At 38.4% G+C, this 27328-nt stretch overlaps 2 protein-coding genes across 2 annotated transcripts; both read left to right on the plus strand.

Annotated features, from left to right (window-relative positions):
• The first annotated feature begins 1823 nt into the window (after positions 1-1823).
• On the plus strand, positions 1824-17224 carry LOC141760180 (Fc receptor-like protein 5). Its single transcript, XM_074622761.1, has 19 exons — positions 1824-1909; positions 2089-2124; positions 3636-3923; positions 5236-5505; positions 6501-6764; positions 6851-7123; positions 7211-7486; positions 8658-8939; positions 10283-10558; positions 10726-11094; positions 11951-12217; positions 12465-12704; positions 14622-14729; positions 14873-14888; positions 14998-15095; positions 15217-15267; positions 15354-15419; positions 15608-15670; positions 15962-17224. The coding sequence occupies exons 1-19, from the start codon at positions 1873-1875 to the stop codon at positions 15967-15969; spliced, it is 3288 nt and encodes a 1095-aa protein (XP_074478862.1). The 5' UTR covers positions 1824-1872; the 3' UTR covers positions 15970-17224.
• On the plus strand, positions 16985-25937 carry LOC141761308 (uncharacterized). The gene is made up of 13 exons (XM_074624641.1): positions 16985-17023; positions 17859-17983; positions 18437-18543; positions 18803-18838; positions 19868-20143; positions 20351-20653; positions 21677-21943; positions 22947-23057; positions 23158-23173; positions 23264-23361; positions 23489-23539; positions 23622-23753; positions 24861-25937. Exons 1-13 carry the CDS (start codon positions 16985-16987, stop codon positions 24866-24868), a joined length of 1569 nt encoding a protein of 522 aa, XP_074480742.1. The 3' UTR covers positions 24869-25937.
• The last annotated feature ends 1391 nt before the right edge of the window (positions 25938-27328 follow it).

Below are 27328 nucleotides of genomic sequence, written 5' to 3' on the forward strand. Positions count from 1 at the left end.
ATGCGAGCGTCTGACTATCGCGCAGCATTGCGTAGCATCGGACGCTCTCTGTCCACACTGAATCATAGTAAACATGAACAACTCTTTCCCAAATCCAAAAACTAGAGTGCTAAAATTCAAACTTGTGATGTCATAGTGTATTAAGTGGAACTGCTCCATAGACAATGAAATGGGAGAGATGTTATAGGTGACACTGAGAGCACCCAGGGAAATGTTCTGAGTAGATGGGGACATTTTCTGTTTCATCAACACGACAATAGAATGAAGCTCATTTGGGTATAAAATGAGAGATTACAAATAATCTGTGGTTCCACAAAATCAGCCTCCCATTCATTGTCTATTAAGTTTAAGTGGATCTTTTACATCATTTTTCTTACATCTGATTCTGTGTAAATGTTGAATCATAGTCGTTCAAGTCCATATTGTTGTATAATCTTGCGACAAGAAATACAAGTTTTCTCACAATGCTTGACATTGTGAAATCGATGTTGGCCTTCCTCTTCCTCATTTTCTGAAACGGGCACCACCAGAGATAGTTGCGTTCAAAACCACAATAATGACAGCTATTCTTATTGCTAAGTTATCTATTGATAAGAATTGTAACTTGCAGGATAATATTTTTATTGCACAGCATTCCTTTATGCAATATTTCTAAAGTAATTTGTTGCTGAGTGTAGAAAGCTGTGGTATTAATGGGATGAGGACGCTGTCTAAACTTGTACCCAGAAACACATCTTGTTGGTGTGAAAAGGAAGTGAAGGTTGATTCTCATACTGATAAGCGGTGCCTTGGCTTGTTTTTTCTCCGGCTCTAGTTGGAGCAAGAAATAGCATTTTCAAAATAACATTTTGTACTCAGATGATAACTGTATATTTTATGATGTTTATGGCAAAGTTACAAGAGAGAAACATAAGATCTTATGTTGTCTGGACAGAGCGCTTGTTCACTTCTGCTTAGGACACAATTTATATTTAGCTTAAAATTAAATTTGACACTTCCTGTGCGTGTAGTTTCGAAGAATTTCAGTATAACATGAGAACTTCCACAGACGATGTGGTGACGGGATGATTTTCATTGCTCTCTGTTCCATGCATCACACTAATGTTGTAATGTTACAATCCTACATTGTTTTCACAGTTTTCTTTCTATTTTAGGTAAAATACATCTTTAAAATTACAACTTGCTCCTTTTAATTTCCTCCTTTGAGCTGGATTGTGACAGCTATGTGATCTAAGCTGGTGAAAGAGGTGCATTGTCTGATACAATCTTGACAGCAACACTTTTCAACAACCATCGTGATTTGTTTAAATCTCAATGAATTTGGCCAACATACAAATCTGAGATAATTACCTGCAGGAGAAAAAGCAAACACCTTTTAACCAGTAAAGAACTGGTTACATTTTGGGGCTAGTCCACCATAAGCAGTATTGTACACTATGTTTTTTTTGTTTGTTTTTAAAAGTCCAAAATGGGAAGTCATCTTCATCTTTAAAAGTAATTTTTACACCAAAAGCTCTGATAACACATTGATAGTTCATTATATCATTTCCATTATTGCTCTTTTGTGATATGTGAACAAAACACCACTGTGATAGATATTATACAATGCAAAATGTCCAACAATTATTTATTATAACAATTATTTACTACTTAATTCAATCCTGCCATCTGCAGTGGCTGAGCAGGAAGTGTACGTCTGTCAAAATGTCAATGTGGTCAAACCAAGCGAAGTGGTTAAACTCAGAAAAAGATGTAGAAAACATCTGGTAACTTGAAATGTAACTTATTTTCCCCACAGTTCTCTATTTCTCTTCCTGCTCTAGTCTCAGTCTTACTGTTTTTCAGAAGCAGAGTTACATTTCAGATGTGAGAATGGGGCTCACTTTGTTCTGTGTGCTGTCATTGTTCTGTGAGTACATCAGTGACTTTTTTTGTTTGAATGGTAAAGATTAATGAAAATGTAGTAAGAAGAAGAGAGTATCAGATGTTTTTTCTAACTCCTGCTGCTTTTAAATGCTTTTGTTTATTATGTAATTGACAGTTCAGCCAGTTTGATAATGTCTGATGAAGTATCTATCTTTATTATAGTGCTGAATACACTCCTCTACTCTGGACACGCTCAAGGTGATTGATCAATTTTCTGTCTTTTCTGTTTTGGCGTCTATTCACTAAAGATTCTGCAAATCACGGGATACGTTGAATGTCAACGTTTATGAAACCAAAAAAAAAGTGTCATAAATACATTTCTTAACAGCCTTGCATCACGCTTACAGGAACGCACAGTGGTTAACATTATGAAACGATTGGTTAGGCTTAGGCAACAAAACTACTTGGTTAAAGTTAGAAAAGAGATCATGGCTTGTGTTAAAATAGTAACGTAACAACTAGGTCTGTCAAAGTTAATGCAAATTTGTTTTAACGCCACTAATTTCTATAACGCAATTTGTGGTTTTTAGGCTGTGGTGGGCTCAGTTTTAAAGTTAGACTGAAGATACTGGTATCATATGAAACAAGAAAATGTAATCCATTGGTATCAACAATGTCATTCTAGCTTGTCACGAAGGAGGCTAAATAACGCTCCAAACTTGCGCTAAATTTCGGCGAAGAAAACTGGCATGGCCATGTTCAAAAGGGTCCCTTAACTTCTGACCTTAAGAAATGTGAATGAAAATGGGTTCTCTGGGTACCAATGAGTCTCCCCTTTACAGACATGCCAACTTTATGATAATCACATGCAGTTTGGGGCAAGTCATAGTCAAGTCAGCACACTGACACACTGACAGCTGTTGTTGCCTGTTGGGCTGCAGTTTTCCATGTTATGATTTGAGCATATGTTTTATGCTAAATGCAGTACCTGTGAGGGTTTCTGGACAATTCTTGTCATTATTTTGTGTTGTTAATTGATTTCCAATAATAAATATATACTAACATTTGCATAAAGCAATCATATTTGTCCACTCCCATTTTGATAAGAGTAATAAATACTTGACAAATCTCCCTTTAAGGTACATTTTGTACAGATACAAATGTGCCATTAATCATGATTATCTATGAACAATCATGGGATTAATCGCAATTTAATATTTTAATCGATTGATAGCCCTAGTAACAACGTAACTACCATAAATAAACAACAAATGCCTTTAGCAGACTTTCTTAAGTCACGTTACGTAAAAAGCATAAAGTCAATGTTTGCTTTTGGTTTAACACGGGACACAAACAGCGGACTCTTGATTGAAAGTCCTTTATTTGCTTGACCCCTCACACCAGCCCTTAGTGGACTTTCTTGCTTGTTATACTCCTTATTATACCACATAGCCTTCATAACACTTAACTTTCAATAACGGTCAATGGATATACTACGTCACTTGCTCTGACCGAAAGCAAAAACATCGACATTCAACGTATCCGTGGTTTGCAGAAACGTGAGTTTTTTTCCTGGTGTCCGGGCTGCATCTCCACCTACTGTCATCTCTACTATTTTTATGTTTTATCAATGTATTTATCATTTACATTTCATGTAGCAATACATTATGATAAAGGTGTCTCAATGCTTATTCCTCAAACATTGTTTAGGTTTGGACATTTTACTCTATGTATCTAACTGTTGTGTTTATGTTTGTGTTGGGTTCTAGATGCTGAGCTGACCTTTGAACCCAACTCAACGTATTTATTTACTGGAGAATTTGTTACGTTCAAATGTGACATGAGAGAAGGAAAGGACACTGACTGGTTTTACACATTTAACAGGAACGGTCAACAAATTGTCTCCTTCGATTCAAGCAACTCGTACTCACTTAAGCTAACGGCCGACTTGAGCGGTGATTATCAGTGCATTGGTCGTCACAAGGGCTCAACAAATGTGAAAAAAAAGGATACAAATTTGACCAAGCAGAGTAATAATGTCACTCTATCTGCATCAGGTAAGATATCATATGTATTGTCACTGCCATCAAGTTTAGCATCATTTGTAGCACAGCCATGTTGAGATAATCAAAGCCCTGTCAAAGAGATAATAATCAAGAACATAATGTAATGTAACAGCGTAAAATAACGTAACGTAACAATGTAACGTAACAGCGTAACGTAACAGCGTAACGTAACAGCGTACGTAACAGCGCAACGTAACAGCGTAACGTAACAGCGCAACGTAACAGCGCAACGTAACAGTGCAACATAGCAACGTAACGTAGCAACGTAACGTAGCAATGTAACGTAGCAACGCAACGTAGGAACGTAACAACGCAGGAATGTTTCAACGCAGCGTAAAAACGCACCGTAACAACGCAGCGTAACAACGCAGCGTAACAACGTAGCGTAACAACGTAACAACGTAACAACGTAACAACGTTAATATGTAACGTAACAATGTAACAACGTAACAACATAACGTAACAACATAACGTAACAATGGAACGTAACAACGTAACCTAACAACAGAACGTAACAACGGAAGTATCGTGAATAAACAACAAACACCCTTAGAGGACTTTCTTACGTAACGTTACGTAACAAGCATAACACTGTTATGTAAAGTCAATGTTTCCTTTTGTTTCAAACGGGACACAAACAACGGATTCCTGGGTGAATGTCCTGTCTGTTTGACCCGTCTACCACTCGTCCCGCCCACCTTTAGAGTACTTTCTCGCTTGTTATACTTCTTAATATACCACGTAACTTTGAATAATGGTCACTTGATATACCACGTTACTTGCTCTGCGCATCGCCCGTTGTACTACGTAACTTGCTCTGACCGAATGCAAAAACGCCCACATTCAACATATCCATGATTTGCAGGAATGTACAATGTCAGCATTTTTTTTTTCCTGGCGACTGGGCTGGTGGCTTCATCTCTCATGATGCGACAATTAAACTAATTACGAGATAGCTAGAGCCAGCTAGCTAATTGGAGTTATGAAAGTCTCGTAAACTGTGTAGTGTGTGCATAGCAGTACAGTTTATGTCATGACTCAAGGCTAATGTAGCCAGCTATCATCTACATTACAGTTGATTAAAAGTTACCTTTTTGTGCATGGTTTACTTGAGTTGTCTGCCTGAAGTAGCTCACAGGCCTCGATTCTTTTAAACTATCTCATATGTGTTCTACATGGGCAGTATTTCAAATCATTACAGTAGTGTAGCAAGCTAATAAGTGATTTAAAAGATGTATTTATTAGAAATATATTAGAAAATGATATGTAATTAATCATAAAAAATGTGTTCTAAACCAAACAGCACAAAGACCCATGGCCACTCTGAGAGCAGACAGGATAACTATACCAGTAGGGGGCTCTGTGACGCTGACCTGTTCTGTGGAAGGCTCTGCTGGCTGGAAATATCAATGGTTCAGACGTACCTCCGATTCCCCTGAAGCTATGATCGTTAGGAATGGCGTACAAAACTTCATCAGCATCTCACAAGTAGGCATCTACCGGTGCCGGGGAGGAAGAGGAAACCCAGTTTTCCTCACAGACTACAGTGATGCACGTCGCATTGAGATAACTTGTAAGTTATGTAACTTTTTTTCTCAATGAACAGCATGCATTCATGATTACCAGGAGTAGTACTGGACACTATAAAGTAGGGCTGTCAATCGAAATAAAATACAATATATTAAAATATTTAATTACGATTAATCACATGATTGTCCATAGTTAATCATGATTAATCGCCCAATTTGTTTTCTGTTCAAAATGTACCTTAAAGGGAGAGAAAATGTAGCTTTGGATCGGACATTTCTCCAACTTCCTCTTTGAGTCTGTGCTTCCTTCCCTTTTACACAAATCTCACATACAGTAACTAGACTGGGTTTGACCAGAGCATACTTTTTGCAAACCACATCTTCTCCTAAACATACAGTACCTACCTGTATTACTTAATTTTGCATTTATTTGTGCATGTAATATTTTATATACCTACCGCTCTTGCAACCATGTGTCATGTCATGTCTATATATCTTTGTAAGCATGTACAGAACATCCTATTTGTGTCTCTAACACCCTCCTGAGTAAATGTGATATGTGATCTGGTCAAAACGTGTACAAGACTGTTCAAAATGTACCTTAAAAAGAAATGTGTCAAGTATTTAATACTCTTATCAACATGAGAGTGGGCAAATATGCTTGTTTTATGCAAATGTATGTATATATTTATCATTGGAAATCAGTTAACAACACAAAACAATGACAAATATTGTCCAGAAACCCTCACAGGTACTGCATTTAGCATAAAAAATATGCTCAAATCTTAACATGGCAAACCCGAGCCTAACAGGCAAAAATTTAGTGTATGTTTGGAGCGTTATTTAGTGTCCTTCGCGACAAGCCAGTATGACACGGTTGGTACCAATGGATTCAGAATCTTCCCTCTAAAACTCGCAAGTTAATGCGTTAAAAAATGAGTGCCGTTAAAACAAATTTTTGACAGCCCTACTATAAAGTTTTCTCTGTTGATTTTATATTTCTGTTTGAATGTTAACCGTGTGTTTTTGGTATGAACAGTGTCCAACAAAATGGTTGTGACGCCGCAACACAACTGGACTCAGATATTCAGTGGTGAGACGATCGCTGTCACATGCGAGATCAAAGGAGGCACCGAGTGGGAGTACGAATGGCGAACAACCGGCTCAAACACACCTCCAACACACAGTGAATACAGCATCAGCAGTGCCTCCGTTTCCCACAGTGGACGCTACTGGTGTAAGGGTAGAAGGGACTCGTATTCCTCAACAGAGTGGAGTAATTCCTTCCAACTGATAGTATTATGTAAGTCACATTATCTTTCATTCAGACTGTGCTTTTTGTATCTGTCAGAAATTATAGCTTTTTTTTTCTCTCACAAATATGAACAGCAAATAAACCCAAGCCCAAAGTTATGGCAGATAGGAGAACCATACCACTTGGGGGCAAAGAAACACTGAACTGTTCTGTGGAGGACTCCGCTGAGTGGATATACTACTGGTTCAGACGGGCCTCTGTGTTTTCTGAAAGTCAGATCATTAGAGATGGTGACCCAAATAGAGTCATCAGCATCTCACAAGGAGGCATCTACCACTGCAGAGGAGGGAGAGGAAACCCAGTTTTCTTCACAGAGGACAGTGATCCAGTCACTATTGAGAAGAGAGGTGAGTGTTAGTGCTTTAGTTTGGAGTAATACAGCATGCAGAATAAGAGCTCAAAATGAATTAATTTTCTGTTTCTATTTTGAACAGTTTCCAACGAGGTTGTTGTGTCGCTGCAACCCAACTGGCCTCTGATATTCACTGGTGAAACAATCACTGTTAGTTGTGGTATTTATAGAGGTGGATATAGGGAATACACTGAGTGGGAGTATGAATGGAGCAAACCCAACTCAAACCCAATTCCAACACACAATGGATACAGGATTAGCAGTGCTACTGTGTCCGACAGTGGAAACTACAGGTGCATGGGTAAACAACAATGGGACTCAACGGAGTGGAGCGATGTCATCACATTGACAGTTTCATGTAAGTTGTTTTGTTTCTTCTGCATTATCCCACCTATATTATTGACATTTACCCCCAAAAAATAGAGAAGGCTTTATTTAAATCGTCATGCATTTTTAAAGTGTGTTTAAATTCAGTTGTGTTTTGCCACTTCAATTCAGTCCAGTGGTTAGGAGGAGTGACACGTAGAAGTTACCCACAGTACAGTACTGTATACCTTGCACAGTATTGAGAAAAGTAATTAATGCAGCAGTAGGTAGAATTGGAGCTGATTGGAGCTGAAATCTGATTAAAAAAAGTATTTTTTATAAAATATAAAAGTCACTATATAATGACAGTAGTGCATGAGACAGGTAATCTGAAAAAAATCATGTCCCTCTGTGTCCTCCGGTGTCCTCCGGTGCTCTTAATGGCATCTGCAAGATTTCACAGACCGGAGGAAACCAACCAATCAGAGCTCAGATCAAACAGTCAAACTATGCAGCGCTGATCAAATATGAATCAATATTCTGTTACTGTAATGCCTATTACTTGCTTAAAATGTTTTCAGAAACATCTTGTAGTGTAGTGTTTAGCTGTAAAATGTGAAAGTTTATTACCCGGCAGCCATGTTGAGATCAGCTGAGGAATTACCAAACACCGCCCACCAGCCGGAGCAGACTTTCTCATTTTACAGCTAAACAGTACTCTACAAGATGTTTCCGAACACATTTGAGTCGAGAAATAAGCATTATAGTAACAGAATATTAATTAATATTTAATCAGCGCTGTCTAGTTTGCCGTTTGATCGGAGTTTGCGAGTGATTGACAGCTGCCTCCGTTGAATGAACAGCCAGTAGGAACTCTCTCTCTCTGAAATGACCTGTGATTGGCCAAAGTCTCTCGTCCCAGGCTAGATTTTTTAAAGCCTGAAAACAGAGTAATGAGGAGGTGCAGAAGTATAGTTTTCTCTCAGAACACTTGAATTACAATATGCTGAATGGTTATTATGAAATATTTGCCCAATGATGCAAAAAAATATTCTGCCTGCTGCAGGTTTAAATGGATTTCTTTTTTGGTCCACAAGTGTTTTAGTGTTGCAGAAGATAGAGGTAGATTCATTACTTGCCAATTCTCTTAAGTGGTTTGAATTAGACTAATTCACAGGGACAGTAATGACCGTTTTATGTTTGTTTTGTTCTGAACTCAACAGCACACAGACCAAAGGCTAACCTGAGTGCTGACAACAGAGCCTTTCCAGCAGGGGGCAGTGTGCTCCTGACCTGCTCTGTGAACCAATCATCATCATCTGGTTGGAAATACTTGTGGTACAGAGGAGAGACATTCTCTATACCCCTGACCCGACAAGATGCTGTTTTCCTCTCTACTGGACAAATCAGTGTCTCACAGGAAGGACTCTACTGGTGCATAGGACAAAGAGGAGACCCTGTTTACTACACAGAGTACAGTGATTCAATCAATATTCACAAAATTGGTGAGTGTGGCATTGGAATTATCAGTAACACTTTCTATGACGCCGATGTCTATAATGCATTATAATCTCCTTATAGCACTGTATAATCATATATATATGTCATTATAAGCACTCATGAATATTCATAATGCTTTATAACAATAATCACAACACATTATAAAGCATTTTATCATAATACTTAAGCAAGTATAATAAAGCAAGTATCATAATACTTCATAATTGGCTATAGGATCATAGTGTATTATAATTTACATAGTTGTAATACATGATAGTCTTTTTATAATGCATTATAATCGCTCTTATAATGCATAATAATGGGATTATAAATCTTTCTAAGTAGTCATTTGCTTTAAGTATATAAAAAATAGTTTTAAAGTGTTGTACAATGTAATGTGTTGTTCGTGCATATATTTAATGATATTTTTTCACTTTACTTAAAGCAAACAATGACCACTTAGAGTATCTTATAATCACATTATAATGCATTATACTTTTATAATGCATGATCATCACATTATAATGCATTATACTTTTATAATCCATTATAATCACTGTTATAATGCATTATAATGGGATTATAAATCAGTCTAAGTAGTCATTAGCTTTAAGTAAATAAAAAAATAGTTTTTTGTTGTTTTTGCATAGATTTAATGATATTTTTTTCTCACTTTAGTTAAAGCAAACAACGACCACTTAGAGTAACTTATAATCACATGATAATGCATTATACTATTATAAAGCATTATTATCACATTATAATGCATTATGATTTTATAATGGGATTATAAATCAGTCTAAGTAGTCATTTGCTTTAAGTAAATTAAAAAAATATTTGTACAATGTAGTACAATGTAGTGTGTTGTTCTTGCATAGATTTAAGGATACTTTTTCACTTAAAGCAAACAATGACCACTTAGAGTAACTTATAATCACATTATAATACATTATACTTTTATAATACATTATTGTTACTGTAATAATGCATTATACTTTTATAATCCATTATAAACACTGTTATAGTGCATTATAATGGGATTATAAATCAGCCTAAGTAGTCATTGCTTGCTTTAATTACTTAAAAATTAGTTGTACAATGTAGTGCAATGTAGTGCATTGTTCTTGCATAGATTTAATGATAATTTTTCACTTTACTTAAAGCAAACAATGACCACTTAGGTTAACTTATAATCACATTATAAGTAGAATAAGTGTTACCACAGTGGTACCATGTTACCACTTATTCTACTCTGTATGCATGATTGCTGATTGAGATCTGGTTGATGTTTATGTAATCTTCATCAATTGTCATTTTTTTTTTTTGGGTGATTTGTGAACATGAACAGTCACAAACAGGCCTGTTGTGAGCCTTCAGCCCAACTGGCCTGAGATATACTCTGGAGAGACGATCACTCTCACATGTGAGATCCAGGGAGGAGACACTGAGTGGGAGTACGAATGGATGACAACTAGCTCATACAAACCTCCAAACCAAAATGAATACAGGATTAGTTCTGCTTCAGCATCCCACAATGGAGACTACTGGTGCAAGGGCAGACTGAAAAGAGCCCAACAGAATTCAACAGGGTGGAGTATCTCCTTCAAATTGACAGCATCTTATTGTAAGTCAGTTTATATTTTATTCAAACTGAAAATTCATAAAAGCTTTCAAGTTAAGGCTAAATATTTGTAGATTTTTGTCGATGCATTTTTATGTGTTAAATGTATAGTAATCGAGCATTGCATGTAATCCACAAACAAATCCAGACTTTGCATCATTCTCCAACAGACACACCCAAGCCTGTCCTCACTGTTTCTCCATTATGGCTGAGTCCTGGAGACTCAGTAACTCTGAACTGCAGTGTTACAGCTCCATCTGCAGGATGGAGGTTCTACTGGTATAAGGCTGTCCCCAAACCAGCAGACAAACATGACATGACACACATGTATATCCCCCGCCACTACGGTTGGATGGATTATCATGGCGTTCAAAACTCCTACAGCTACGAGCTGCTACCTGGCAGCACCAGTGGGACTGAACAGGATTCCTACATCGTCCGTGGACAGACGCACACAGCAGGATATGTGTGCAGAGCCGGAAGAGGAGACCCGGTTTATTACACTGAGTATAGTAAACCAAAATTTGTCTGGTCTGGAGGTCAGTATGTTTTTTACTTCCTTCCTCCGCTCAAAAAGCAAATGTTATGCTATACCTTTGATTCCCACTTTGGCTTGTAATTGGATGTGCACACACTTGCCCCCCAGTAGAAGAAATGTGTTGATTGTGGGGCTTGAATCAAAATAATTGCAGCTGAAGTTCTGTGTGGCTTAACAACTTGGATAGTTTAGCTACTTAATGTTTTTAATTTGAATTATTGAAGTACAAATGTATTGATAATGTAATGTAAGAGACAAATAGGAGACTTTTTGTTGAGTTCCCTCGACAAAAAGTCTACGGGACTTTTCTATTGGGTTTTGGATTATTTCAGAAAGATACTACATTTAGCATAACAAATATGCTCAAATCATAACATGGCAAACTGCAGCCCAACAGGCAACAACAGCTGTCAGTGTGTCAGTGTGCTGACTTTACTATGACTTGCCCCAAACTGCATGTGATTATCATAAAGTGGGAAAGTCTGTAAAGGGGAGACTCGTGGGTACCCATAGAACCCATTTTCATTCACATATCTTGAGGTCAGAGGTCAAGGGACCCCTTTGAAAATGGACATGACAGTTTTTCCTCGCCAAAAGTTAGCGTGGGTTTGGAGTGTTATTTAACCTCATATGATGCCAGTATCTTCACTCTAGCTTTAAAACTGAGCCCGCTACAACCTAAAAATCGCAAGTTGCGTTAATGCGTTAAAGAAATTAGTGGCGTTAAAACAGATTTGCATTAATGCTTTATTATTGCGTTAACTTTGACAGCCCTAATTAAAACAAAATAAAACCAAAGTATTAGTTGTACCTTATAATTTTTTTTTTTTTTTTTTTTTCTCAATGTTGTGTTTCAGATGTTCATCCATCAGCGTCTCTCACAGTGAGTCCTGACAGAGCGCAGCATTTAACCTCTGACTCTGTGTCACTGAGCTGTGAGGGAAATTCTTCTGAGTGGAGTGTGAATAGGTTTTCTGAGGATGGCTACCCGTCATACTGCTTTTACTGGGGGACAATGACTGGATCCACATGCTACATAGACGACCACTGGTCCCATAATGGTGTGTACTGGTGTGAGTCTGGATCAGGAGAGTTCAGCAATGCAGTCAACATCACTGCAGATTGTAGGTTTTTATTACATTTCTTGTTTCATGTTTTGAACGTTTCGTTATGTGATTTAACATTTGATATTTTATAATTATATTGTATTCATATGCATTGGACATACTGAGGAGTTCACTTGTCCATCTGTTAGTTACTTGAGGAATGTATGTGACAAGCATTGACCAAACTCCACCACTCTATTAACTTGCACGCATACAAGCTGATTCATCAGGCATGTCATATTTATAATATTAAACGGTTTTACAGATTTTATTATCCTGGTGAGCCCTGTCCATCCTGTGACTGAGGGACATTCTGTTACTCTCGGCTGCATACGGAGGACTGAAACAATACTTTCCAATGTCACTTTCTACAAAAATGACAAACTCATCCAGAATGATACCAGAGGGGAGCTGAAAATCTCTGCAGTGTCAAAGTCAGACGAAGGCTTCTACAGGTGTGAAGACTCTGCAGATGTTTCACCAGAGAGTTGGATGTCAGTAAAATGTGAGTATGATTAATGCAGCCTGTCTTCATTTGTTTATGTGTGCTGCAATAGCCATATCTTCAGCAGATGTCACCCAACAGGCCTTTTTCAAAAGCACAGGTGTTACTGATAACATTAACAATGGCTTCGATATATTCAACTATCCCACTAAGCTATGACAGTGAGGCCCTGTTCAGACTTGGCATTAACATGCGTTCTGAGTGATCCGATCACAAGTGGACAGCTCTAAGTACAGGTGTGAACGCACTCAAGACGCATTGAGATCTGATCGCTCAGACCACATTCAGAGGTGGTCTGGGCCACATATGGCCACATTGTTTTAGCAGTGTGTACGGGAATGCGTCCTGGGCCACATTAAGGTCCGCCTACTCAACTGACCTCCCGCTGGGATCCGTGAGATCACTGCGCTCCTCAGGTGAATAAACAGGCAGACACAAGCACTTATCTGCTTCCCAGAATGGAAACGGCTTCTGTGTTCGACTGCATTCTGTTGGTACAACTGTATTTTACTAAAATATATCTTATCTATAAGCTACATACATCTACAGACTATCAGACTAGACACGCAAAGTGCATTATTCTCAAACTGTCGGAGATGTGTCAGTGTTTTTGTTGCGGTGCTTTGCACAGAGCTGACACCCGCCAGCCTGCTGGCTCTCATTCCCGGCTCTCTGAAGCTCTGTACCCCGCTGTTGCCTGGCAAAGGTAATGGTGTCAGTGGCCTGGAGGTCCTCTGGGACCGCCAGTAGACAATAACCTTATATTTTGGTGTTAATAAAATGTACCCGAATTCACGAATATGTATAATATTACTACAGACATTCCTGTAATATTACGTCACAACATCTGCTGTAGTAGCCATGTGTTTACTACGTGTTTGTTTGCATATAGAGCGGGGAGGTGAGATCCGATCACAAGTGGTCACTCAAGACGCATTCTAATGCCAGGTGTGACCAGATGTACTTAAAGCTATCCACTTGTGATCAGATCACTCAGGATGCATGTTAATATCTGGTCTGAATAGGGCCTTTGACAGTGAGCCAATGCCAGGACCCTGACCCTTCCATTAATAAAGGTTTAACTGTGCAGTTATGCGGTAGTTGGCTACATTCCACAAAAATTCAGTATGCATGTTAAAAAATGGTCCTCTCCAAGTAAAGTAAATGAATCATCATTATCATTATGGAGATAGAAGTTAACAATGGGAAGAAAACATAAATTAGCTGCTGCTGACAGGTATCTCTTGGCCCTGACACAAGTTGTCCAATTTCGGGCCTTCGGTGAGCGTCTGTTGCCCTAGTTTTTGCGATGTGTCCCCCATCATCAGAGCTCGTCGGTGAGAGAAATCGCTCTGATTGGCTGTTCAGATTAAATGAATCAGTGCACGAGAAGAGAAATGGAAGTGAGAAAAGCAAGTGAGTAAAGCCAAGAGGAAAAACACAGAAGGCTCTTCTCATTTTTCATCTTCATCTCATTTGATCATTCCAATACACGGATATTTTCACAGCAACATGGCCATCTGGAATGAAGCTGAGTGGTGAGTGACAGTGGTGTGAAAATGGTCGGCAAACGCTGGTTTATTTCATGTACGTATCATAACAACGGCTTGTATATCCGCAGTCCTCCCTCTTACGGTTTCCTGATTTGATTGACGAATACAGACTACCGCCGACTGCTGGTTTGGAGAGTTACTTCCTTTCACGCAGGCGCGGAACATATGTGGTAGTTGACCACCGGCCGTAGTCTTTGCAGTGTGTTAACTTTTTGACCAAGGGATGAGATCGCAACAGTCAGCCTTCATCGCCGCTAGTTCTTTACTGTCTGTTTGGTTTGTCTGGGCCTTAAATCACTGATCTGTTTTTGGTCATGCTGTCAACTAGATAAGGTTAATTAATGCCTACTTTTTATTATCGCAGCGTCCAGTTCTCCATTTCCTGTGCTGTTGATCGCTGGGCTGGTTGGTGGTATCCTACTGATAGTTCTCTTGCCTCTGGTACTGCTGTGTTGGTACAAAAAGACAAAGGGTAAACCGTTTTCCCATTTATTTTAGGTCAATTAGACTTCGCTTATTAAACTATCACTGAGGAATTCTGATGTCACGACATGTAGCGGTGGTTCAGTTTGCAAAACAAAATCATGTAATGTATTAATTCTGTCTTTTTCGCAGATACATGTTGTCACAGGTTGGTACAAAAGTCTCTTGTCTCATCTTTAACATAACTTATTCATGCTTTACTATTACTAGTTTTTACATATTACTACTTATATACAATGTTTTACTTCATGTCTCAGGCTCATCCAGCCTCAGGGAACCAATCAGAGCTCCGCTACAGTCCAAACTGTCAACCAAGATGAAAATCAACAGCAACTATACTCCTCCCTTCTCCATGGTCAGCTCACACTCTTATCCAGTTATTATATTTATTATAACAACAGCATTCCCTGTGCTGCAGATCTGCCACTGTTAAACCAAATCAACGACTATGGCATCAATATTTTTCTGGCCTGTAGGTGATCTTGGTGTCTATGATACTATTGTTGGCTCTGGGAACACAGGACGTGGTACAGTATAAACTCTAGCAGTCCAAAATGATATGATTTTAACTGAGTGATTAAACTTGAAGGCAGTAAAAACTTTCTAATTTCAGGTGTACAGGCAGACGGTTACAGATCTGTCGTATCTCAGATTCAGATCAATGATCTTGGAAAGATGAGTGAGTACACAAAATATGAAATATCAAAAATAGATTGTTAATACCCAAATATTAAAAGTACAGTATGTGGGAAGCCGAATATCAAACCCATACATGTGAAATTGCCAAAAGTTCAGTTTGGCATTGTCATACTTTGTGTGTAGTAAACAACAGCTTCATTATTTATTTGTAATCATATTTTTTAACAGGAATACATGATGATGCAGCGGAGAGCTCCGACTACAGCAATGTGAATCCAGGTTCAACTGCAGGTACAAATTATAACACTAGCTATTTACCTACTGGGTCATTTGCATTTGAATTACATTTTTACTAAATATGTGTCATGATCATTATTAGATACACTACAGGTACATATAACTGTAGGTCAGTATGCAGTTAAAATTACAGTCAATATATGCGTCTAAAATTTCTAATGAATTTAAAAACAATTTGAGGAAAATTAATATTTCATTGATTCTTCAGTATAACTGGCAACAGCTTTGATAACATTAGAGGGTTAAAGTGCATATTTTTCAGTTGTATTTCTGATTTTGTTCCAGGTCTATAAAGAGAGGTGCATCATCAGCAAAATAAGGGAAGCGTGGACGACAACGTGAAAAACAACATTCTTGTTTAAACAGTCACCCGATTCGACTGTTATCAGGCTATGAAATATGTGTTATCAGTTGCTATAAGCACCATAGATGTGGGTCATTAGGGGCCTTCTACACCTACTACATTGTGAAAGTGAAACTTAAAAGCAACACGTTTTAACATGTTGTAAAACTGAATGAAACGTTTTGAACACAAACAAAAAGGCTTCTTTAGGCTTAGACAACAAAACTACAATTTCTTTAGGTTTAGGCAACTAAAAAACAGTAAGGTTAAGGCAACAAAACTACAACTTCTTTAGGTTTAGGCAACAAAACTACAACTTCTTCAATCCATTTTCAATCACATATCTTCAGGTCAGAGGTCAAGGGACTCTTTTGAAAATGGCCATGCCAGTTTTTCCCCGCCACAATTTAGCGCAAGTTTGGAGCGTTATTTAGCCTCCTTTGCAACAAGCTAGTATAACATGGTTGGTAACAATGGATTCCTTAGGTTTTCTAGTTTCATATGATACCAGTATATTCATTCTAGCTTTAAAAACTAGGCCCGCTACAACCTCCGGAATATCGGTTGCAGAAATCGATAGAAAGAAATTAGTGTCGTTAAAATAAACTAATTAAAATTAACGTATACGCCAATTGGACAAGGTGGAGATTAATATGATTGATGGACTTGTTTTCCTACACAAATATGTACAAGATAAACATTCAAGTTCTGACAACTTTATATTTCTATTTATAACTTGAGAGACTTCATGTGGTGGTTGTATAGTTGTAAATATTACAGATTCTATCTATTTTCCAGTACATAGTACAGCATATTGCTTTTTTTTTCTATTTGTGTTTTTTTTTATTAATGTATTCTATGGGCTATGGTTCTGTAATAAAGTGAATTAAATGTGTTTCTTCTACAAATGTAGACTAGTGCATCTTCGCTCTAGTGAGCACCTTAATTTAATTCAAAGGCCAGAGATGAACTGTCTGATTCTGGAGCAGCAGATTGTATTGCAGGTGCAACATAATGCATGTGAGTGGTAGTGACTGTTCTCTATGTTTAAATAATGCAAATATGTATGATTTCTTCTATTTAATTAATCAAAGCAGATACTTATGAGTATCATACTTACTCAGTACTTTGAGATTCATTTTTAGGTTAAGAAATCATTGAGGTAATAGCAATAACTCTCACTTTGTAGAAATATTATTGTCAAATAAAAAGATACACTTTTAAATTAATGTTTTGAGAGTGTTTTTTAAAGAATATGGGTCAGTGTGCCATTCAGCATGCCTGTTCTATGATTTGACAAGTCTTATTTTTACTGGATGTCTTCTTCTTTCAAAAGAAATTTCAGCAAGTGTCATTGTGTTACACTTTCTTGGCTTCACCGAGTCTTTCCGGTCAGCTGATCAGCTGAATGTCTAAGGGGACAACTTTAAAGTCAACATCAACCAATCGCAAAGTCATGTTTAAAATATAAAAATAAAGAAGAGAGAGCACAGACCACTTCTGCAGAGGTATGTGCTTTAACAGAAAACACGTCGATAGTAACTTGGAATTAAATGACTTGCAGGAATGTAGGAATATCTAAAACTACAGGAAGTGGTAAAGTTCATCTTGCTCAAAGGTTAGAAAATGTGGACCATAACCATGACACCTCACACATTTAGATCACGTGTTTCTTTGCAGTAGTCTATAGAACGTCAAACAGCTTTCTGTAATCGTGCCAAAGATCTAATGGTTTCTTATTCAACATTAATTTGTACACATTTTTTATCAGGCCCGGCCAGACTACTTGCTGTCCGGCTTTCCGCCCATCAATCTTTTTGTCTTTACTCATCACCACAGAGTCTGATAGGCCAGAAGAGGAAGCAGGCGTTGTTCCTTTCCCCCAGAGAAGGCTGGTCGCCTCCAATGCTTGAGCTACTTCTTTGCATACAGCGCTCTGTTCCTCGTTGGGATCTGCCTCCATGGTACGTACGCCTCTGTTCAGTATATATATTTGTTTACCTGATGCACGCTGACGTTCTTAGAATAGCCGAAGTGAAGTATACATCAGACCGGCACATACGGGTAGTTTGCAAAAAGTCAAGGCCACGCCCTCTTTTGGGGGAAAGAAAACCAAAGATCTCATAGATTTCAGTGCAATTTGACGTATGTTTGGACGTATTTTGACAAATTTGTATGCATTCATCTCTTGTTTTACAAACATTTGTTTTATACATATGTCTAATAATTATTTTGTGATCTTGCCTGAACCTAAGCGTTCGCAATACCTTAATAAATTAAGGTTGATCACAGTCATGTCCCTTCAGTCTTCCCCCGTCCAACACAGTGGCCAGATATTGCATATCCAGTCATATTTGATTGAATCCCGTTAAACTGTTCATAACCAACGTGTTAATACCCAATCGTTTGATCTATAGGCTGAGATTTAGTTGGAGACAACAGTTCTGTTTCTCTTCATTCGCTGCAGTTTCAGTGCTGGATGTGAGGATGAGGCGCACTTCGTTCTGCGTGCTGGAGTTATTCTGTGAGTACATGATACCTTTCTGTGTAAGAGTGGCTCAGATTAAGGAAAATGATTGTAGTGAGATGAACAAAGTGACAGAGAGCAGCTCATGGTTTTTATCAGAATGATTTCTGTAGATCTCGGCTGGTGGCTTGGCTCAACTTACAGTGGAGCACTGTGATAAATTATCACCAACTGGAGTTGCCAATGCATGTGTTTATCTCTTTAATATTTCAGTCAGTTTAATAATGTCTAATTAAAGTATTGATCTTTATTTTAGTGCTGAATACACTCCTCTACTTTGGACACGCTAAAGGTAATTGCACAATTTCCTTTCTTTATTGTTTTTCTCTTCATTTACTTAATTAATATGAATCTCTACCCACCAAATTACTCAAAATCACAACTGAAATTTAATCATATATTATAAAAAGCAAAAGGGATTTGCTTAAACCTCTGAATAGACCCGTTCTTGTCTTTTTTAGGGGGGTAAAGGGAGTCTTTAGAGGAGATGGCAGGTCAACAGTAGATGTCACATACAGTGGTGTACATCTGAAAGCTGGGAACCTGAAGATTCATTTGAGATGAAGCCCAGCACTATATGTCAAAAATTGTTCTCGTCATGAATCAAAAATAAACATTAATTAATTAATTATTCAAAATAAATTGTGAAAGTATATAAGGGCTTAGAACATTATGATAGAAATATATGATGGCCATTCCCATGCAAAACACAGCATGGCTTTTTCTATGGTATTCCTCAAGGTCTTGATGTCTTAATTTGGTGTTTTGGAGGCATTATTGAGCATGAGAATGGCCATCACAAACTTATATCAATATGTTCCACGCACTTATACAATTTCACAATTTATTTTAATTGATTAATAATTTATTAATTGATGTTTATTTCTTATTAATGATTAGAACAACTTGGCACACAGTGCTGAGCTGCATCTCAAATTAATCTTCAGGTTCCCAGCTTTCAGATGATGTACACCGCTTCTATGTGGCATCTACTGTTGAATATTTATCTAACCCTGAACATCCCTTGTCTCCCACTGCAACCCCTCTAAAAAAAGAGGGCGGAATGGTAAGGGGTTAAAGGTGACTGGGCCTTTGCATCATTAGTGTCTTTTAAATCCCATCTTAAAACCTTCTTTTATGGGAAAATGTTCATGAATATTTAATATATTGACGGGTTTAATCATCCCACTCTTGCCATTTTACATTTTTTTAATGTACGATTCCTGTGTTGTTTTTATTTGTTTTTTGCTGTAAAGCACTTCGGAACATTGTTAAAAATAATGCTACATAAATAAAGTTTATTATTATTCAATATGAACAGAGGCAAACAGGGCTGTCGTGACCATACAACCCAACTGGCCGAAGATATACACAAAAGAGACGATCGCCCTCAGATGTGAGATTAAGAACGGGGGAGACACTGAGTGGAAGTACGAATGGAGAACAACCAGCTTGATAAAACCTCCAAATGAAAATGAATATAGGATTAGTGCTACTGTAGACCACAGTGGATCCTACAAATGTGCTGGCAGAAACAAAATCAAACAACAGTTTTCAACAGGATGGAGTGATGCCTACAATTTGGAAGTATATAGCTGTGAGTTACTTTAAATTAAAATTTGCACACAAAATGTGAATGATTAATTAAAATATATATTTTTTATTGTTATATATGTATATATATTGTTTATTATATATATATGATAGCATTTTAAGAAGAGAAAAAAAATATTAATTTCAGCAAAAAAAATGCTGAAAGTACACCCTAACATGTTTTCATTGTAAAAAAAACACTTCCCAACAGATAAACCTAAGCCTGTCCTCACTGTGTCTCCATTATGGCTGAGTCCTGAAGACTCAGTAACTCTGAACTGTGAGGTGCTACATCCATCTGCAGGATGGAGGTTCTACTGGTTTGAAGCTGTTCCTGAACAATCAGAAAGGATCTATAGACGAAGGCACCTACCTGGCAGCACAAGTGGTACTGAACAAGATTCCTACATCGTTGATGGACAGACGCACACCTCAGGATATTTCTGCAGAGCTGGAAGAGGAGATCCAGTGTTTTACACTCAGTATAGCGAACCTCAGTTTGTCTGGTCTGGAGGTCAGTATGTTTGTTTGTTGATTTGTTTATCTCACAAAACGTATTTATTCAGAATGAACTGAGACCAATCATGCAAGGTATTGACTTTGGTAACCCCATGACCTCTCTACTCATGCCAGCACAGGATATTTTTTTTTCAAAACCCACTCGGAAGATAGAATGATGGCGATCAATCATTCTGCATAACGGTTTTCAAAAGTATAATATGCAAGAATTAAAGATGCATTAGGCAGAATATTTTTGGCATCATTGAGAAAAAATTCAATAATCTTTCAGCATATTGTAATTCAAGTGTTCTGAGAGAAAACTAGACTTCTGCACCTCCTCATGGCTCTGTTTTCAGGCTTTAAAAAATCTGATGAGCCACTTTGACCAATCACGGGTCATTTCAGAGAGAGCGTTCCTATTGGCTGTTCATTCAACAAAGGCAGCTGTCAATCACTCGCAAACTCCGATCAAACGGTCAAACTAGGCAGCGCTGATCAAATATGAATCAATATTCTGATACTGTAATGCTTATTTCTCTCCTCAGATGTTTTCAGAAACATCTTGTAGTGTACTGTTCAGCTGTAAAATGAGAAAGTTTACTCCGGCTGGTGGGCGGTGCTTGGTATTTCCTCAACTGATCTCAACATGGTTGCCGGGCCACAAACTTGAAGCAAGAAATAGGCATTACAGTAATAGAATATTGATTCATATTTGATAAGCGCTGCCTAGTTTGACCGTTTGATCAGAGGTCGTGAGTGATTGACAGCTGCCTCCGTTGAATGAACAGCCAATAGGAACGCTCTCTCTCTGAAATGACCTGTGATTGGCTATATTTTTTAAAGCCTGAAAACAGAGCCATGAGGAGGTGCAGAAGTTTAGTTTTCTCTCAGAACACTTGAATTACAACATGCTGAAAGGTTATTATGGAATTTTTGCCCAATGATGCCAAAAATATATTGTCTACTGCACCTTTAATTGTAATTCAAAAAATATACTTTTGCTTGGTTTGATACATTATTGTTTTGTTTTTTTCAGATTTACACACAGCAAGGTCTCTCACAGTGAATCCTGACAGAGTGCAACACTTCACCTTTGACTCTGTGTCACTGAACTGTGAGGGAAACTCCTCTGAGTGGAGAGTGAAGAGGTTTACTGAAACATGCCTTGTGTCAAACTGTGATGGCTGGGGAACGATGACTGGATCCACATGCAACATCCACAACTTACAATACAGTGATGCAGTGTACTGGTGTGAGTCTGGATCAGGAGAGTTCAGCAACGCTGTCAACATCACTGTACACAGTACGTTTAATTACACAGTTCTGCAAGGCTTCATATTTCTTAGCATTTCATGGCAAAGTCCATCATGTGGATGTATGAAAAGTTCCCAGAATGCTACAGACATACCTATTCATATTAGGGAATTAAGGGTTTTGGGATTTTCAGATTAATCAAAAACAGTGAACAACATTCAGAATTACAATGTTCTCATAAAGCAGAAGTGGGTACAACTGAAGCAAATATGATTTCAAAAAGTTATTCTCATAAAACGGTCACTATATCCTGACAGTAGTGCATGAGACAGGTAATTTGAAAAACATTATGTGCGTCTGTGTCCTCCGGTGTCTTCCGGTGCTCCTAATAGCATCTGCAAGATTTCACAAACCGGAGGAAAACAACCAATCAGAGCCGAGCTGGAGCCTTACATCTCTGAGCAGCTGTCAGTCACTTGTGAACTCCGATCAAACGGTCAAACTAGGCAGCGCTGATCAAATATGAATCAATACTCTGTTACTGTAATGCCTATTTCTCGCCTCAAATGTTTTCAGAAACATCTTATAGTGTACTGTTTAGCTGTAAAATGAGAAAGTTTGTGATCCGGCCGCCATGTTGAGATCAGTTGAGGAAATACCAAGCACCGCCCACCAGCCGGAGCACAGCCAATAGGAACGCTCTCTCTCTGAAATGACCTGTGATTGGTCGAAGTCTCCCGTCACGGGCTCGATTTTTTAAAGCCTGAAAACAGAGCCTTGAGGAGGTGCAGAAGTCTAGTTTTCTCTCAGACCACTTGAATTACAATATGCTGAATGGTTATTATGAAATCTTTGCCCAATGATGCTAAAAGCGTCCTGCCTACTGCACGTTTAAGTACAAGATTTAAAATCACTCAACACATTAGCATTAGGTAAATTCACTCTCTTCAGCTGCAGTCAGTGAAATGCATTATTTTTTTTTAAACTGTGAAATCAGTAATTTATGTGTTATGGGTTGCATTGTATTTTAGTAATACAGTTTCTTTCTGCAGTGTCTAGGTCTGAAAGCAGTCCATCTCTTGTGTTGCTGCTCTCTTGGGTCCTCAATGGAGCTTTATTGATTATTCTCCTGCTCTTGATGTATTGCTTCATAAAGTCCAAAGGTGAGAATAAAATAACTGAGGAATTCTTAAGTCGTTACACTGAAGAGAACAACATTTTGCAATGTAATAAAACAATAACAATAAATGTCTTCTTTTACAGATCCATGCAGTGACAGGTTGGTGCAACACTCTTCTCTCACTTTAAACCTAACAGCAATACTTTTAATTTTTCCTGCTAATTTGACTGCAATTCCCACATGCCATAGACCCGAGCAGTCTCAGAGCACCAATCAGGATGAACGGGTCAACAGGATGAACAGTCAGGATGAACCTCAAGAGCACATATACACCTCTCCTCTTCAAGGTCAGTCTTCCTGAAGTCTCTCACAAGTGTTTCTGGTCTAGTTTCTAGTCATCCTTTGATATGAAAGTTTCATTTTGTATCACAGAGATGAAGTGGCTAATTTGTCTTGATTTCCACTGACCTGTAGGTGATGTTTCTTTCTACGAGTCAATCGGTAGTTGTAAAGACACTGGAAATGGTACAGTATGTTTTTAATTAAAAAATAATGGAACCATTTTTTATAACGGATTGATTGATATTGAAAACATTTATATTTTTAGATGGACAAGCTAAAGAATGCGGTGAAGCCACATTTCATTCGATTCAGCTGAAAGGTCTTGACGAGAGGAGTGAGCGTGAAGATCCAGTGAAGAACTCAAACTACTATAACGTCAATCCACGTTTAACCACAGGTACATTAACTCAAGCTCTTCATCTGCTGAGTCTAAAATGACATTTTGATTTCAAATCTATCATCACCTTTGATGATTACACTAGAGTAGGGATGCTAATATTGACTTCTAACCAATAGCCAACCCTCGTTAACTGATTATTAACCGTTAACCGACAAGATTAGTGCAAGTCTCCACCGCATCTTTTAGTTTAGCTGCGAGGTTGTCAGCTGTGTGTCTGCCTGGCATACTCTGTCAACCCAGCGTAATGTTAGTGAGTGTCCGACAGACCGCGCGTGTGTGATGACGGTGAGTAGGAAGTTATCAGTAATGTTATAGCTGTGACCGTAGCAGTGCAGTGTGTGTGCAGTTTATTTGTCGGTGAATAAATTATACAACTCCTCAAGACCCGAGCCAAGCTCCCGTATCTCGCAACACTGACTCAGGCTCACTTAAGGTGGGCTGTTAAGGTGGACTAGCTTTTCTTCTTTAAGTGACAAGCCTCTCCTCTGAGTTTTGCTCAGCTTTTTATTTCATTTCATTTCATTTCATTTTTAATTTTAATTATTTTTTTTATATTTCTTTAACTGTTTAACCGATAGCATTTATCGGTCAAAATTCCTGATGTCGGTTAACGGTTAAACGGTTAATTATTAACATCCCTACACTAGAGGTAACTGTATGCAGTTCAATTTGTGCCACCTCAAAAATAACTGGTGCACAAGATTTGTCTAATTTGTAGGGTGTAAACATATTAGCTGTGGTTTCACCACTGTCTAAATTTGGCTATAATAGTAATGCATCTCTATCAGAGGAACAGTAAACTGAGTTCTCATGCTGACCTCGTTCATGTTACAATTGAGACCAAAACACATACTATTTTTTTAGAACCAAACTGAATTAAATTTCATCTGATCATCTAATTCTGGATTATATAGCTACTCTATTTAGTAAAAAAAAAAAATTGGCATCACAAATGTCAAACACATATAAAACAATCATTCTAAAGTCTAATTTATTGATAACATTATTGGATTAATGTTGCTTTATCAAGTAAATATCTTAATGATTTTATGGTAATCAAATTAAAATGCATTTTTCATTTCTTTTATTGTGACTTCGTTCCAGGTCCATGAAGAGAAATGCATCATCAAAACAAGTGAAGCAGAGATGACAACTTGAAAAATGTCTCAGTTCTTGCAGTAATAGAACTGCCCTTCGGATTTCTTAGTACTTTCCGGTTTCTTAGTACATTGTGCTGTTCGATAGGAGATTATATGAAATAATTCAACCCCCTGTTGGTCTCAGTTTAAATTGCAGGACTGTTGAGGCATTTTGCTTTTGGATTCATTGATAGATTTCCTTCATCATTTTCTTGTCACTTAAGCTGTAAAGCTGCATTAGCCTGCTTACAACTTTGTTGCTCCGAGGTGTAACGGTAACAATCACAAGGTGGATCCTTTATGGTTTGCGATGCTACATGCAAAAAGGACTAAGGCCCAATTCTAATCCTATCCCTACACCCTCCCACTCCGTGATGGAGTGAACTTCGTTTGTATTCACACTCACAGCTCAATGAAGCACCCTTCTTTAAGGTGGAAAGTATAAATACAGTGGCAGAAAATGTAATATTGAGTTACATTTCATTCCCAATCTAGAATATAAACTATATATATATATATATTAAGAAAATATAAATAACAAATATACCCATCGATTGGTACCAACCATGTCATACAAGCTTGTCGCGAAGGAGGTTAAATAACATTGCAAAGGAAAAACTGGCATGGCCATTTTCAAAGGGGTCCCTTGACCTGGACAATATATTTGTAATTGTTTTGTGTTGTTAATTGATTTTTCTAATAGTAAATATATACATACATTTGCATAAAGCAAGCATATTTGCCCACTCATATGTTGATAGGAGCATTATTAAATACTTGACAAATCTCCCTTTAAGGTACATTTTGCACAGATAAAAAATGTGTGTGATGAATCGCGATTACATATTTTAATCAATTGACAGCCCTAATTATAAGACATGTATGTAAATCATTCATCTGTACTTTAACATGGAGGGAAATTGTCTTTTCCTTTCTACATTTTTAAGTTTGGTATTTCAGAGTGTAATATGCAGCAAGAATAAGTAAACTTTGAACCAAGCTGTGAGTATCGTTTCTACACTTTCTCATCTCTGCAGGTTTACATTATAATAATAATAATAATAATAATAATATATTAGATTTATATAGCGCTTTATAATATTCTCAAAGACGCTTTAACATAGTCGGGGGGGGAAACGGTGTGAGACAGACAGACAGGAGACGAACGACAAAAAGCGACATACACAGGCACAATCACATCCAGACACACGGACTGATGGGGAGGGGAGGGAGGGGGCTACGGGTAAGCAGATGAAAAAAAGATGTGTTTTGAGGCGGGACTGGAATGTGGTGAGGGAATCAGAGTCTCTGATGAGATTGGGGAGTGAGTTCCAGAGCTTGGGAGCTGCCCTGGAGAATGCTCTGTCCCCAAAGCTGCGGAGTTTGGACGTGGGGGTGGAGAGTAAACCAGCTGAGGTGGATCTGAGGGACCGTTGAGGTTGGTAGGGGGAGAGGAGTTCAGAGAGATAGGGGGGTGCAAGTTGGTGGAGGGCTTTGTAGGTAAGGGTCAGGATTTTGTAGGAGATCCGGTAGGAGACGGGGAGCCAGTGAAGGTCTTTCAGGACTGGGGTGATATGATGCCATGATTTGGTGTGGGTGAGGAGTCGGGCAGCTGCATTCTGGACCAGTTGTAATTTATTTATGGAGGTGTTGCTGATGCCATAGAGGAGTGAGTTGCAATAGTCAAGGCGGGAGGAGATGAAGGCGTGGATGAGTTTCTCTGCTGTAGGGGGTGTGAGGGACGGACGGATTTTTGCGATATTGCGAAGGTGGAAGAAGGATATTTTGACCAGTTGGCGGATGTGGGGCTCAAGGGAGAGGGTGGAGTCGAAGATCATGCCAAGGTTACGTGCCTGGGGGGAGGGGGAAACAGAAGTGCCATCGATGTTGAGTGTGAGGTTGTTGGTTTTGGTGAGGGTGGATTTGGAGCCGATGAGGAGGAGTTGTGTTTTGTCGCTGTTGAGTTTTAAAAAGTTCTGTTGCATCCAGGCTTTAATTGCAGAGAGGCAGGAGTTGATGTGGGAGAGCGGTGGGTTGTGAGGGGTGTTGGTGCTGAGGTAGATCTGAGTGTCGTCAGCATAGCAGTGGAAGTCCAGGTTGAAGTGGCGTAGGATCTGACCGAGGGGGAATAAGTAGATTATGAACAGGAGTGGACTGAGTACAGAGCCTTGGGGGACACCTTGTGTGACTGTGGATGTGGCAAAGGAGTTGTTGTGAAGGGAGATGAAGTGCGATCTGTTGGTGAGGTATGACTGGAGCCAGCTGAGTGCAGTACCTTCGATACCGAGGTCTTGGAGTCTGGTGAGAAGAATGTTGTGACTCACGGTATCGAAGGCTGCACTCAGGTCCAGGAGGATGAGGATGTTGAGGGCTCCGGTGTCAGCAGAGGTGAGGAGGTTATTGAGGACTTGGAGGAGTGCAGTTTCTGTGCTG

Source organism: Sebastes fasciatus, chromosome 22 (assembly GCF_043250625.1).
Source record: "Sebastes fasciatus isolate fSebFas1 chromosome 22, fSebFas1.pri, whole genome shotgun sequence".
Taxonomy (NCBI): Eukaryota; Metazoa; Chordata; class Actinopteri; order Perciformes; family Sebastidae; genus Sebastes; species Sebastes fasciatus.